Genomic DNA, 14,357 nt, shown 5'->3' with positions numbered 1-14,357 from the left:
GTATTATTTTACCCTACCATTTTACTTCTGTCATAGATAACCTCGTTGGAGTTCACTGTACACATGGATTGAACAGGACAGGGTATTTGGTATGCAGGTGAGTCATATGCGAGTCATCATGTAAAGCCTATTTTCAGTCATGGCTGACGCTGTATGTAGTGTGTCAAACTGTGTATTTGTTCTAAGGTAAACAGTACTTTCTCTTGCATCCTAGAGCAGTGGTTCTCAAACTTGGTCCTCAGGACCCCACACGGTTCATGTTTTCCATGTCACCCAGCAGGTGAACTGTGTATCACCAACTGTCATAGTTTAAAAATGTACAGGTGACCTACAAAACATGAAGGACCGAGGTTGAGAACCGGTGTCCTAGAGGATACTGGGGTTCCATTTAGCAACATGGGGTATAGACAGGTCCACTAGGAGTCATGGGCACTTTAAGAATTTGATAGTGTGGGCTGGCTCCTCGCTCTGTGCCCCTCTTACCAGACTCTGTTTAGAAAATGTTCCCGGGGGAGCTGGTCATGCTAATGGAAGCTCCTGAAGAGTTTTCTGCATTTTATTTTATATGTTTGTATTCATGCAGGGCTGGTTGGCACCAACCTGCCTGCTTCGTGGGACTGGGTGGGGGAGGGAGGAGAAATGGCCCAACCTCTTGAAGGGCTAATGGTCCCGTTCCCCGCTGACAGGACACTGAGCTCCTGAGGGAACTATTCGCAAGCCCCACCATGGCGTGCGTACATTCCTGCAGCACGCCGCCACCCCTAACAGAGCCAGAAGAATGAAGAGTGGTGAGTACTAAGCCGGCGTCCCGGCTAGCGGGTCACCAGCCATTATGGCAGCATGAGGGTATGGAGACGCACGGCTTCTAACCGGGGCGGAATGCGTCCCCAGACAGTACCCACACTGGCAAAAACAGCCTTAAAACGGGGTTCTCTCCATTTTAAGCACCAGATTACCTCAGACAATATAAAAAAAAGTGGTAAGACCGCGCGCCATTGAAGGGGCGGGGCCTTCACTATGAACGGATCCAGCAGCTTCAAATTTACAGTCCTTTCGGACAGCCAAGTGTAAGGGAAAATCCAGAGGTGCTTCTACAGCCTCCAGAGGCACAAGAGGTAAACCACGCAAACCAGCAACTGCATGTGCTCAGGAACAGAGCTCAGTCTCCGCTTCCTCAAAGCCTTCAGCATGACGGTGGACCATGATGCCTGGAGGACTGTCAGGTGGGAGCTCGACTAAAATTCTTCATTCGCATCTGGTCACGTTCGTGCCAGGATCCCTGGGTCATAGATCTTATTTCCCAGGGCTACAGACTGGAATTCCAAGAGCTCCCACCTCACAGATTCTTCAAATCGGGCTTTACCAGCTTCACAAGAGGCAATAACTTAACAGCAGACCATCCAAAAACTGGTACAGACTCAAGTCATTGTTCCAGTTCCACCTCATCTGCACAACTATTCCAACTTGTTTTTGGTACAGAAACCGGATAGTTTGGTTGACCATTTCTGAACCTCAAGTCTTTGAACACGTTCTTAAGAGTGTTCAAATTCAAAATGGAGTTTCTGAGAGTGGTGATTTTAGGTCTGGAGGAAGGGGAATTCCTAGTGTCTCGGGATATCAAGGATGCGTACCTTCACATTCCGATCTGGCCGACTCATCGGGCTTATCTACAGTTTGCACTGCAGGACTGTCACTACCAGTTCCAGGCCCTGCCATTTGCTCTCTCCACGGCACCGAGGGTGTTCACCAAAGTGATGGCGGAGATGTTTATACTCTGCAAGCAGGAAGTGAACGTAATTCCGTACCTGGACGATCTTCTTCTGATAAAGGCGCCGTCCAGGGAGAGGTTGCTGGACAACATTGGCCTCACAACCCAGCTACTCCAGGATCACTGGTGGATTATGAACCTTCCGAAATCTCACCTAGAGTCAACACAGAACACAGAGGCTCCCATTCCTGGGAATGATACTGGACACGGAGTCGCAGAAAGTGCTCCTTCCGTTGGAAAAGGCATTAGTAATCCAGTCGATGGTTCGGGATGTCCTGAAGCCAACCCGGATATCTGTGCATCTATGCATTCGCCTTCTGGGGAAAATGGTGGCCTCTTACGAGTCTCTTCGATACGGAAGGTTTCACGCAAGACCCTTCCAGCTCAATCTGTTCGACAAATGGTCTGGATCGCATCTTCACATGCACCAGAGGATCCGTCTGTCGCCAAAAGCCAGGATCTTCCTTCTGTGGTGGCTACAGATTTCTCACCTCTTCGAGGGTCTGAGGTTCGGAATTCAGGACTGGATCCTGTTAACCACGTACGCAAGCCTCGGAGGTTGGGGAGCAGTCACCCCGGGGGGTGCAGTTTCAAGGAAGATTGTAAAGTCAGGAAGGCCTCCTTCCAATCAACATTCTGGAACTCGGGGCCATATACAATGCCCTTCTGCAGGCCTCTTATCTTCACGATCGTGCCATTCAGGTCCAGTCGGACAATGTGACGGCAGTGACGTAAATAAACAGACTGGGCACAGCGAAAAGCAGAGCAACAATGTCGGAGGTGTCAAGAATTCTCCTTTGGGCAGAAAAAAACGCTGTGGCGTTGTCAGCGGTCTTCATTCTGGGAGTAGACAACTGGAAAGCGGACTTCCTCAGCAGACACGACCTGCACCCGGAAGTGTTCAGGTGCTTGACACGTCGGTGGGGATATCCACAAATCAACATGATGGCCTCTCATCTCAACAGGAAGCTCAAGCGGTATTGTTCCAGGTCGAGAGACCCACAGGCAGTGGCGGTAGACGCTCTGACGACTCCATGGGTCTATCGGATGGTGTACGGGTTTCCTCCACTTTCTCTGATCCCAGGAGTTCTCAAAAGAATAAAAAGGGAAAAGGTTCAAGCAATACTCATTGCTCCGGACTGGCCAAGAAGGGCCTGGTACGCAGACTTCTGGAGATGCTCCTCGAAGATCCGTGGCCTCTACCTCTTCGCGAGCATTTTCTGCAACAGGGCCCGTTCATCTATCAGGACTTACCATGGCTACTTTTGACAGCATGGGAGTTGAACGGCTGATTCTAGCGAGAAGATGGATCCCTAACAAAGTTATCCCGACTATGATCCAAGCCAGGAAGGGGTTAACGTCTAAACATTGCCACCGTATTTGGAAGAAATACGTCTCTTGGTGTGAGAGCAGAACTTATTCTGCTGTGGAATTTCACCTGTGACGTATCCTGCTTTTTCTCTAGGCAGGTGTGGATGTGGGCCTACGTCTGTTCTCCATAAAAGTCCAGATTTCGGCCTTTGTCCATTTTCTTTCAAAAATAATTGGCTTCTCTCCCTGAGGTCCAGATGTTTTTGAAAGGTGTTCTGCGCATCCAACCTCCCTTTGTGCCTCCCACGGCACCTAGGGATCTCAATTTGGTGCTGCAGTTCCTCAACTCAGACTGGCTTGAACCATTACAGGAGGTGGACATAAAATATTTTATGTGGTAGACCGTCACACTGTTGGCCTTGGCTTAAGCAAGACTTATGTCGGAGCTGGGGGTTTTGTCTGACAAGAGCCCCTATTTAAATCTCCATGAGGACAGAGCTGAACTTGGAACTCGTCAGCAATTTTTTCCGAAGGTGGTGTCGGCGTTTCACATCAACCAACCTATTGTGGTTCTGGTTATCACCGACACTTACGCTACTTCAAAGTCTTTGGATGTTGTGAGGGCTTTGAAGGTATACGTAAAGAGGACAGCTCGTCACAGGAAATCCGACTCGCTGTTTGTTCTCTATGATACCAATAAAATTGGGTGTCCTGCTTCAAAGCAGACAATTGCACGCTGGATCAGACTCTCCATCCAGCATGCTTATTCCATGGCAGGTTTGCCGGTTTCTATAGCTGTACAGGCCCACTCTACTAGGTCGGTGGGTTCTTCCTGGGCAGCTGCCTGGGGTGTCTCAGCTTTTCAGCTCGGCCGAGCGGCTACTTGGTCTGGTTCAAACACGTTTGGTAAGTTCTACAAGTTCGATACTTTGGTCTCTGGGGACCTTCAGTTTGGTCAATCAGTTCTGCAGGAACCTCAGCATTCTCCCATCCGGTTTGGGAGCTTTGGAACTTCACCATGGTACTAAATGGAACCCCAGTATCCTCTAGGACGTATGAGAAAATAGGATTTTAATTACCTACCGGTAAATTCTTTTCTCGTAGTCCGTAGAGCAGTGTTTTTCAACCACTCTGCAGTCTCCAGGTGTGCCGCCATAGAAGCACAGCCAGGCCTGTCAGTGTTTTGCCGCTACTCAGGCCCTGGTACGATCAATACTGGTGGGTTTAGTGGTTGCAGAACCAGCTCTAATTTTGGGACCGGGCAGTGTTGGGCTCTTCTGGCTTTCTCAGATGTGGCTCAGGCGTTACCTATGGAGAATCTGCGACATGACATCCTAGGACACGCAACTGCATCATGCATAACCATTATATTTGAATGTGCCTTGGCCAGATTTAAATCTTGTTCAGTGTGCCGCGAGTTGTAAAAGGTTGAAAATCTCTGCCGTAGAGAATACTGGGCACCCGCCCGGTGCTTCGTTCTTCCTGCACTGTTACTTTAAAGTATTGTTGGTTCAGCTGATGCTGTTCCTGTTTAAAGTTGGGTTAGCATAGCTTTCCTCTGTGCTGGTTCGGAATCTCACCACTATCTTTACCTTTCCTTCTCTCAAAGTATGTCCGTCTCCTCGGGCACAGTTTCCTAGACGGAGTCTGGTAGGAGCGGCATAGAGGGAGGAGCCAGCCCACACTATCAAATTTTTAAAGTGCCCATGGCTCCTAGTGGACCAGTCTATACCCCATGGTACTAAATAGAACCCTAGTATCCACTACGGATTACGAGAAAAGGATTTGCCGGTAGGTAAATAAAATCCTATTTTCTAATGCTGTTTAGAATGTCAGATTATACTTTTGTATTTGTCATCTAAAGTTCCGTTTTTGTTACATACAGTATCCCTTTTTTTTTTTCTTTCTCCCAGAAACAGTTCTGGGACTTAATTAAATGGAATCCCTGCAATTCAGAAAAAATAGAAGACCTTTAATATAGAGCAATTATTTTATATTGAGTCCCTCACAGCTATTAAGTGCGCTGTAGGTAGACCCTGTCTAGTTCTGGATCTGGTATAGTATATGATGGGGGCAGAAAAAAGCCGCTATCCATTTTTTTTATAATTTTTTTTTTTTTTTTGTGTAAAAAATACTCCTCTATTCTAGCCCTCCCGCAGTGTCATATGCGACGAGAAGCTCTGTCACCTTGTGCACTTTTTCTACCATAAGAAGGGCTACCAGGAATTTTAGAAGGAAAGCTGAAACCCTTAATTGAAAGCAGTGATACTAAAGGACAGGAAATTGGGTTTTGATTGGGCATTTTTACTTTTTTTTCTTCTTTTCAACCAAAACAAAAGAAAGGCGCTAAACCTTCTGGATGAGCCACCAGGCAATTATTTATTGCACATAAATATCAATTAATACCAGTGATGAATTTTATAGATATTGCATGTAATAGCACATATTCTCTGTGTGTGTGTGTGTGTGTGGATAGATAGATAGAGATATATATATATATATATATATATATATATATATATATATATATATATATATATATATATATATATATATATATATATATATATTATAATAAAGTATATTGCTAATGCTGCTCCTCACCTCTGTGGTGCCGCCGACAGCCACTGTAGGGTGCCTGATGAAGCTCCGTTCAGGACCCACACAACCTCTATGTACACTGCACCCTCACCATATACTGCATCTATATACACTGCACCCGCATGCCCTTCCATATAGTGCCCCCTATATACAGGGCACTCCCTCTTCCATATACTGCTCCCGCCATATACCACATACATACTCCGCACCCCCTTCTCCATATACTAAGCTGCAATCCCAGGCTACTTGCCATCCCAGGACTTGCCAACAAATAGCAGCAGGAAATGGATGCATGAACCACCAAACTGTCCCTCAATGCTCGGAGTGGAGGCATCGGGGACACGTGGCCACTTAACAGTTGGGGTAGTAGGTGATTCAGTCTGACAGGAAGGGGTGAGCAGTGCGGTGACCGGGGGAGGAGGGGTTGGTGCTTTGGCTGAAGATGTCAGGAGGCAGATAACCAGCTCAGCTGCTTTATATATACTGTGTGACAGAGGTGAAGTCATATGCTTGCCCTTCCCACACCCGCTGAGTTTACACGAAACCCAGCAGCTCTTGTGTGAGTAGCGACCACCCATCCCCCTATAATCCAGCCCTGTTGTCTGTTGTTTTGACGGGCTTTTAACTAGTGTATAATAATTAGTGATGCGCACCGGACATTTTTCGGGTTTTGTGTTTTGGATTCTGTTCCGCGGCCGCGTTTTGGCAAAACCTCCCTGAAATTTTTTTTGTCTGATTTTGGGTGTGTTTTGGATTCGGGTGTTTTTTGTTTGTTTTTTACAAAAAACCCTAAAAAACAGCTTGAATCATAGAATTTGGGGGTCATTTTTATCCCATAGTATTGTTAACCTCAATAACCATAATTTACACTCATTTTCAGCCTATTCTGAACACCTCACAATATTATTTTTAGTCCTAAAATTTGCACCGAGGTCGCTGGATGGCTAAGCTAAGCGACACAAGTGGCCGACACAAACACCTGGCCCATCTAGGAGTGGCACTGCAGTGTCAGGCAGGATGGCACTTCAAAAAAATTGTCCCCAAACAACACATGATGCAAAGAAAAATGAAAGAAAAAAGAGGTGCAAGATGGAATTGTCCTTGGGCCCTCCCACCCACCCTTATGTTGTATAAACAGGACATGCACACTTTAACGAACCCATCATTTCAGCGACAGGGTCTGCCACACGACTGTGACTGAAATGACTGGTTGATTTGGGCCCCCACCAAAAAAGAAGCAATCAATCTCTCCTTGCACAAACTGGCTCTACAGAGGCAAGATGTCCACCTCATCATCATCCTCCGATTCCTCACCCCTTTCACTGTGTACATCCCCCTCCTCACAGATTATTAATTCATCCCCACTGGAATCCACCATCTCAGATCCCGGTGTACTTTCTGGAGGCAATTGCTGCTGGTGAATGTCTCCACGGAGGAATTGATTATAATTCATTTTGATGAACATAATCTTCTCCACATTTTCTGGAAGTAACCTCGTACGCTGATTGCTGACAAGGTGAGCGGCTGCACTAAACACTCTTTCAGAGTACACACTGGAGGGAGGGCAACTTAGGTAGAATAAAGCCAGTTTGTGCAAGGGCCTCCAAATTGCCTCTTTTTCCTGCCAGTATACGTACGGACTGTCTGACGTGCCTACTTGGATGCGGTCACTCATATAATCCTCCACCATTCTTTCAATGGTGAGAGAATCATATGCAGTGACAGTAGACGACATGTCAGTAATCGTTGGCAGGTCCTTCAGTCCGGACCAGATGTCAGCACTCGCTCCAGACTGCCCTGCATCACCGCCAGCGGGTGGGCTCGGAATTCTTAGCCTTTTCCTCGCACCCCCAGTTGCGGGAGAATGTGAAGGAGGAGATGTTGACGGGTCACGTTCCGCTTGACAATTTTCTCACCAGCAGGTCTTTGAACCTCTGCAGACTTGTGTCTGCCGGAAAGAGATACAACGTAGGTTTTAAATCTAGGATCGAGCACGGTGGCCAAAATGTAGTGCTCTGATTTCAACTGATTGACCACCCGTGAATCCTGGTTAAGCGATTTAAGGGCTCCATCCACAAGTCCCACATGCCTAGCGGAATCGCTCTGTTTTAGCTCCTCCTTCAATGTCTCCAGCTTCTTCTGCAAAAGCCTGATGAGGGGAATGACCTGACTCAGGCTGGCAGTGTCTGAACTGACTTCACGTGTTCAAAGGGTTACAGAACCTTGCACAACGTTGAAATCATTCTCCACTGCGCTTGAGTCGGGTTCATTTCCCCTCCTTTGCCTATATCGTGGGCAGATGTATAGGCTTGAATGGCCTTTTGCTGCTCCTCCATCCTCTGAAGCATATAGAGGGTTGAATTCCACCTCGTTACCACCTCTTGCTTCAGATGATGGCAGGGCAGGTTCAGGAATGTTTGGTGGCTGAATGCCGAAAGTGGCCCGCCATTCTTCGGGCCACCGACAGCATCTCTTGCACGCCCCTGTCGTTTTTTAAATAATTCTGCACCACCAAATTCAATGTATGTGCAAAACATGGGACGTGCTGGAATTTGCCCAGATGTAATGCACGCACAATATTGCTGGCGTTGTCCGATGTCACAAATCCCCAGGAGAATTCAATTGGGGTAAGTCATTCTGCGATGATGTTCCTCAGTTTCCGTAAGAGGTTGTCAGCTGTGTGCCTCTTATGGAAAGCGGTGATACAAAGCGTAGCCTGCCTAGGAACGAGTTGGCGTTTGCGAGATGCTGCTACTGGTGCCGCCGCTGCTGTTCTTGCTGCGGGAGGCAATACATCTACCCAGTTGGCTGTCACAGTCATATAGTCCTGAGTCTGCCCTGCTCCACTTGTCCACATGTCCGTGGTTAAGTGGACATTGGGTGAAACTGCATTTTTTAGGACCCTGGCGACTCTTTTTCTGAGGTCTGTGTACATTTTCGGAATCGCCTGCCTAGATAAGTGGAACCTAGATGGTATTTGGTACCGGGGACACAGTACCTCAATCAAGTCTCTAGTTGGCTCTGAATTAACGGTGGATACCGGAACCACGTTTCTCACCGCCCAGGCTGCCAAGGCCTGAGTTATCCGCTTTGCAGCAGGATGACTGCTGTGATATTTCATCTTCCTTGCAAAGGACTGTTGGACAGTCAATTGCTTACTGGAAGTAGTACAAGTGGTCTTCCGACTTCCCCTCTGCGATGACGATTGACTCCCAGCAGCAACAACAGCAGTGCCAGCAGCAGTAGGCATTACACTCAAGGATGCATCGGAGGAATCCCAGGCAGGAGAGGACTCGTCAGACTTGCCAGTGACATGGCCTGCAGGACTATTGGCTTTCCTGTGTAAGGTGGAAATTGACGTTGAGGGAGTTGGTGGTGTGGTTTGCAGGAGCTTGGTTACAACAAGAGGAAGGGATTTAGTGGTCAGTGGACTGCTTCCGCTGTCATCCAAAGTTTTTGAACTTGTCACTGAATTCTGATGAATGCGCTGCAGGTGATGTATAAGGGAGGATGTTCCGAGGTGGTTAACGTCCTTACCCCTACTTATTACAGCTTGACAAAGGCAACACACGGCTTGACGCCTGTTGTCCGCATTTGTGTTGAAATAATTTCACACCGAAGAGGTGATATTTTTTTTTTTTTTTTTTTTTGTATTTTGACCAGACATGTCAATGGCCTTATTCGTCCCACGGACAACAGGTGTCTCCCCGGGTGCCTGACTTAAACAAACCACCTCGCCATCAGAATCCTCCTTGTCAATTTCCTCCCCAGCGCCAGCAACACCCATATCCTCATCCTGGTGTACTTCAACAGTGACATCTTCAATTTGACTATCTGGAACTGGACTGTGGGTGCTCCTTCCAGCACTTGCAGGGGGCGTGCAAATGGTGGAAGGCGCAAGCTCTTCCCGTCCAGTGTTGGGAAGGTCAGGCATCGCAACCGACACAATTGGACTCTCCTTGGGGATTTGTGATTTCGAAGAACGCACAGTTCTTTGCTGTGCTTTTGCCAGCTTAAGTCTTTTCATTTTTCTATCGAGAGGTTGAGTGCTTCCATACTCATGTGAATCTGAACCACTAGCCATGAACATAGGCCTGGGCCTCAGCCGTTCCTTGCCACTTCGTGTCGTAAATGGCATATTGGCAAGTTTACGCTTCTCATCAGACGCTTTCAATTTTGATTTTTGGGTCATTTTACTGAACTTTTGTTTTTTGGATTTTACATGCTCTCTACTATGACATTAGGCATCGGCCTAGGCAGACGACGTTGATGGCATTTCATCGGCTCGGCCATGACTAGTGGCAGCAGCTTCAGCACGAGGTGGAAGTGGATCTTGATCTTTCCCTATTTTAACCTCCACATTTTTGTTCTCCATTTTTTAATGTGTGGAATTATATGCCAGTATCAATAGCAATGGCCTACTACTATATATACTGCGCACAACTGAAATGCACCACAGGTATGGATGGATAGTATACTTGACGACACAGAGGTAGGTACAGCAGTGGCCTACTTTACCGTAATGCTATATATTATATACTGGTGGTCCGCAAACTGTGCAAAACTGAAATGCACCACAGGTATGGATGGATAGTATACTTGACGACACAGAGGTAGGTACAGCAGTGGCCTTCTGTACCGTTCTCCTATATATTATATACTGGTGGTCAGCAAACTTATGCACTGTACTCCTACTATATACTACAGTGCAGCACAGATATGGAGTGTTTTTCAGGCAGACAACGTATACTGGTGGTCACTGGTCAGCAAAACTCTGCACTGTACTCCTCCTATATAATATTATACTGGTGGTCCCCAGTCCCGACAATAAAGCAGTGTGAGCACAGATATATGCAGCACACTGAGCACAGATATGGAGTGTTTTTCAGGCAGACAACGTATACTGGTCGTCACTGTCGGCAAAACTCTGCACTGTACTCCTCCTATATAATACAGCTGCTCCCCAGTCCCCACAATTAAGCAGTGTGAGCACAGCTATATGCAGCACACTGAGCACAGATAAGGAGCGTTTTTTTCAGGCAGAGAATGGATAAAACTGGTGGTCACTGATCAGCAAAACTCTGCACTGTACTCCTCCTATATTAATAATACAGCTGCTCCCCAGTCCCCACAATTAAGACATAAGCAAGCACAAATATTTGCATCAACAATGAATAAACGGAGAGGACGCCAGCCACGTCCTCTCCCTAACATTTCCAATGCACGAGTGAAAATGGCGGCGACGCGCGGCTGCTTTTATAGAATCCGAATCTCGCGAGAATCCGACAGCGGGATGATGACGTTCGTGCGCTCTCGGGTTAAACCGAGCCATACGGGAGAATCCGAGTATGCCTCGGACCCGTGTAAAATGGGTGAAGTTCGGGGGGGTTCGGTTTCCGAGGAACCGAACCTGCTCATCACTAATAATAATCCACTCAGCCGGTGTTTTCTTAAAATTACCATAAATACACTGCTCAAAAAAATAAAGGGAACACTTATGCTGCTTTCACATCGCAAAACCTGCTTTTGAAATGGTATTTGAAACGGTTCTTAAAACGGGTCTGAGCAGTTAAACCCCTTTCACATCTCATGTTGTAACCAGTAAATTACTATTTCATTCCCGTTTTGGTACCTTTCACACTGAACCCGTTTCACCTATAGAAAACAGTGGTTGTCATTATAAATGGACTTTTCTGGCCCACACATTATTATTAATCACTAATTAATTCATTATTAATAATTTGGATAGTCGTACGATGGAACCCAGCAGCTTGAAGCATATCTATTTTTATTAGATGGGATTAGGTACTTGGTTTGTCTTTTTTGGAGGCACAAGTATTATTTATATATTTTTTAAAATTATTATTTTTTTTAGATGGAATGGTTAAATACAGGAAAAAAAATGGCGTGGGGTCCCCCCTCCAAAGCATAACCAGCCTCGGGCTCTTCGAGCTGGTCCTGGTTCTAAAAATGCGGGGGGAAAATTGACAGGGGATGCCCCGTATTTTTAAAACCAGCACCGGGCTCTGCGCCTGGTGCTGGTGCAAAAAATACGGGGGACAAAACGAGTAGGGGTCCCCCGTATTTTTCACACCAGCATCGGGCTCCACTAGCTGGACAGATAATGCCACAGCCGGGGGTCACTTTTATGCCGCGCCCTGCGGCCGTGGCATTAAATATCCAACTAGTCACCCCTGGCCGGGGTACCCTGGGGGAGTGGGGACCCCTTCAATCAAGGGGTCCCCCCCCCAGCCACACAAGGGCCAGGGGTGAAGCCCGAGGCTGTCCCCCCCCATCCAATGGGCTGCGGATGGGGGGGCTGATAGCCTTTGTTGTAAATGAAAAGATATTGTTTTTTCCAGTAGTACTACAAGTCCCAGCAAGCCTCCCCCGCAAGCTGGTACTTGGAGAACCACAAGTACCAGCATGCGGGAGAAAAACGGGCCCGCTGGTACCTGTAGTTCTAATGGAAAAAAAATACCCAAATAAAAACAGAACACAGACACCGTCGACAGTAAAACTTTATTACACACTGCCGACACACACATACTTACCTATGTTCACACGCCGACATCGGTCCTCTTCTCCATGTAGAATCCAGGGGTACCTGAAAATAAAAGTTCAATATACTCACCTCAGCCATGGTCCAGAGATAAATCCACGGACTTGGCAAAAAAAGAAAACGAACACCCGGACCTGCGGACCGAAAGGGGTCCCATGCTGACACATGAGACCCCTCTCCCCGAATGCCGGGACATCACGTGACTCCTGTCACTGAAGTCCCTTCAGCCAATCAGGAAGCGCTACTTCCGTGGCGCTCACCTGATTGGCTGTGCACTGTCTGAGCTGTCAGACAGCGCATCGCAAAGCCGCTCCATTACTTTCAATGGTGGGAAGTTTGCGGCTAGCGGTGGGGTCACCCGCCGGTCAGCCGCTGACCGGCGGGTGACCCCACCGCTAGCCGCAAACTTCCCACCATTGAATATAATGGACGGAGCTGTGCGATGCGCTGTCACAGCACAGACAGCGCACAGCCAATCAGGTGAGCGCCACGGAAGTAGCGCTTCCTGATTAGCTTAAGAGACCTTTCTGTGACAGCTGTCACTGACCGGTCTCATTCGGGGATAGGGGTCTCATGTGTCAGCATGGGACCCCTTTCAGTCCGTGTGGTCGGTTGTCCGGTTTGTTTTTTTCTCCAAGTACGTGGATTTATCTCTGGAGCCTGGTTGAGGTGAGTATACTGATCTTTTATTTTCAGGTACCCCTGGATTCTACATGGAGAAGAGGACCGATGTCGGCGTGTGAACATAGGTAAGTATGTGTGTGTCGGCAGTGTGTAATAAAGTTTTACTGTCGACGGTGTCTGTGTCCTGTTTTTATTTGGGTATTTTTTTTCCATTAGAACTACAGGTACCAGCGGGCCCGTTTTTCTCCCGCATGCTGGTACTTGTGGTTCTCCAAGTACCAGCTTGCGGGGGAGGCTTGCTGGGACTTGTAGTACTACTGGAAAAAACAATATCTTTTCATTTACAACAAAGGCTATCAGCCCCCCCATCCGCAGCCCATTGGATGGGGGGGGACAGCCTCGGGCTTCACCCCTGGCCCTTGGGTGGCTGGGGGGGGGACCCCTTGATTGAAGGGGTCCCCACTCCCCCAGGGTACCCCGGCCAGGGGTGACTAGTTGGATATTTAATGCCACGGCCGCAGGGCGCGGCATAAAAGTGACCCCCGGCTGTGGCATTATCTGTCCAGCTAGTGGAGCCCGATGCTGGTGTGAAAAATACGGGGGACCCCTACTCGTTTTGTCCCCCGTATTTTTTGCACCAGCACCAGGCGCAGAGCCCGGTGCTGGTTTTAAAAATACGGGGGATCCCCTGTCAATTTTTTCCCCGCATTTTTAGAACCAGGACCAGCTCGAAGAGCCCGAGGCTGGTTATGCTTTGGAGGGGGGACCCCACGCCATTTTTTTCAGTGTTTTTCACATTTAAACGTTTATAAAGCCACTCTCTCATGTGTCTCCTGTTTTTTCCAAGCTGTTTCCTGGTTGTGGCTAATGACATCACACATGGAGACAGCCTATCATCTTCTGGGGCTTGCAAATACCGTTTCAGACCCTTTCACACTGCACAGTGAAATGGGACTGAAACGGGTAGGACCCTTCTTTTTTACCGTTTCAAAATACCGGTATTTTGAAAACGGTAAATTGAAGGGGACCCTTTCACATCGCAGCTTGACCCGTTTAGGAAGCCAGTTAAAACGGCAAAATACCGGGTATAAGCTGCGGTGTGAAAGGGGTATTGGAGTTACATTGTGTTATTTAATACCCCTTTCACACCGCAGCTTATAAGAATATTTCATTCATTCAGATCTAGGATGTGTTATTTTAGTGTTCCCTTTATTTTTTTGAGCAGTGTATATTAATACCTTAATTGCACATTATAAACAAAATCGTATTTCACAGTGTGCTATTAAAATAATCCCAACTGACACAGTTGCAGCACAAAAATATGGAGAAACACTTTCACACACTGCAAAAGCATTAACATGCAGGGAAATATTCCAACAACCTCATTTGTTAATCATCTGATTGAGCAGGAGGTAGTTTTGACTTTCAGATGACAAGATTCTAACAAAACAAAGTTCAATATGTCAGAATTCCAGCAGCCTCAGATTGTTT

The 14,357-nt window shown here is 47.3% G+C and overlaps 1 protein-coding gene across 2 annotated transcripts in view; it reads left to right on the top strand.

The window, feature by feature from the left end:
* The window catches only part of DUSP11 (dual specificity phosphatase 11), a 91,242-nt gene that overhangs the window by 19,215 nt on the left and 57,670 nt on the right, over window positions 1-14,357 (top strand). For both annotated transcript variants that reach the window (XM_063932125.1, XM_063932124.1), the window contains exon 5: window positions 37-97. In XM_063932125.1, coding sequence (XP_063788195.1) covers window positions 37-97 — 61 coding nt within the window. The remainder of the gene's footprint in view (window positions 1-36; window positions 98-14,357) is intronic.

Source organism: Pseudophryne corroboree, chromosome 6, assembly GCF_028390025.1.
Source record: "Pseudophryne corroboree isolate aPseCor3 chromosome 6, aPseCor3.hap2, whole genome shotgun sequence".
NCBI lineage: Eukaryota > Metazoa > Chordata > Amphibia > Anura > Myobatrachidae > Pseudophryne > Pseudophryne corroboree.
The sequence above is the reverse complement of the archived record's forward strand: the minus strand, read 5'-3'. Positions and strand labels throughout refer to the sequence as shown.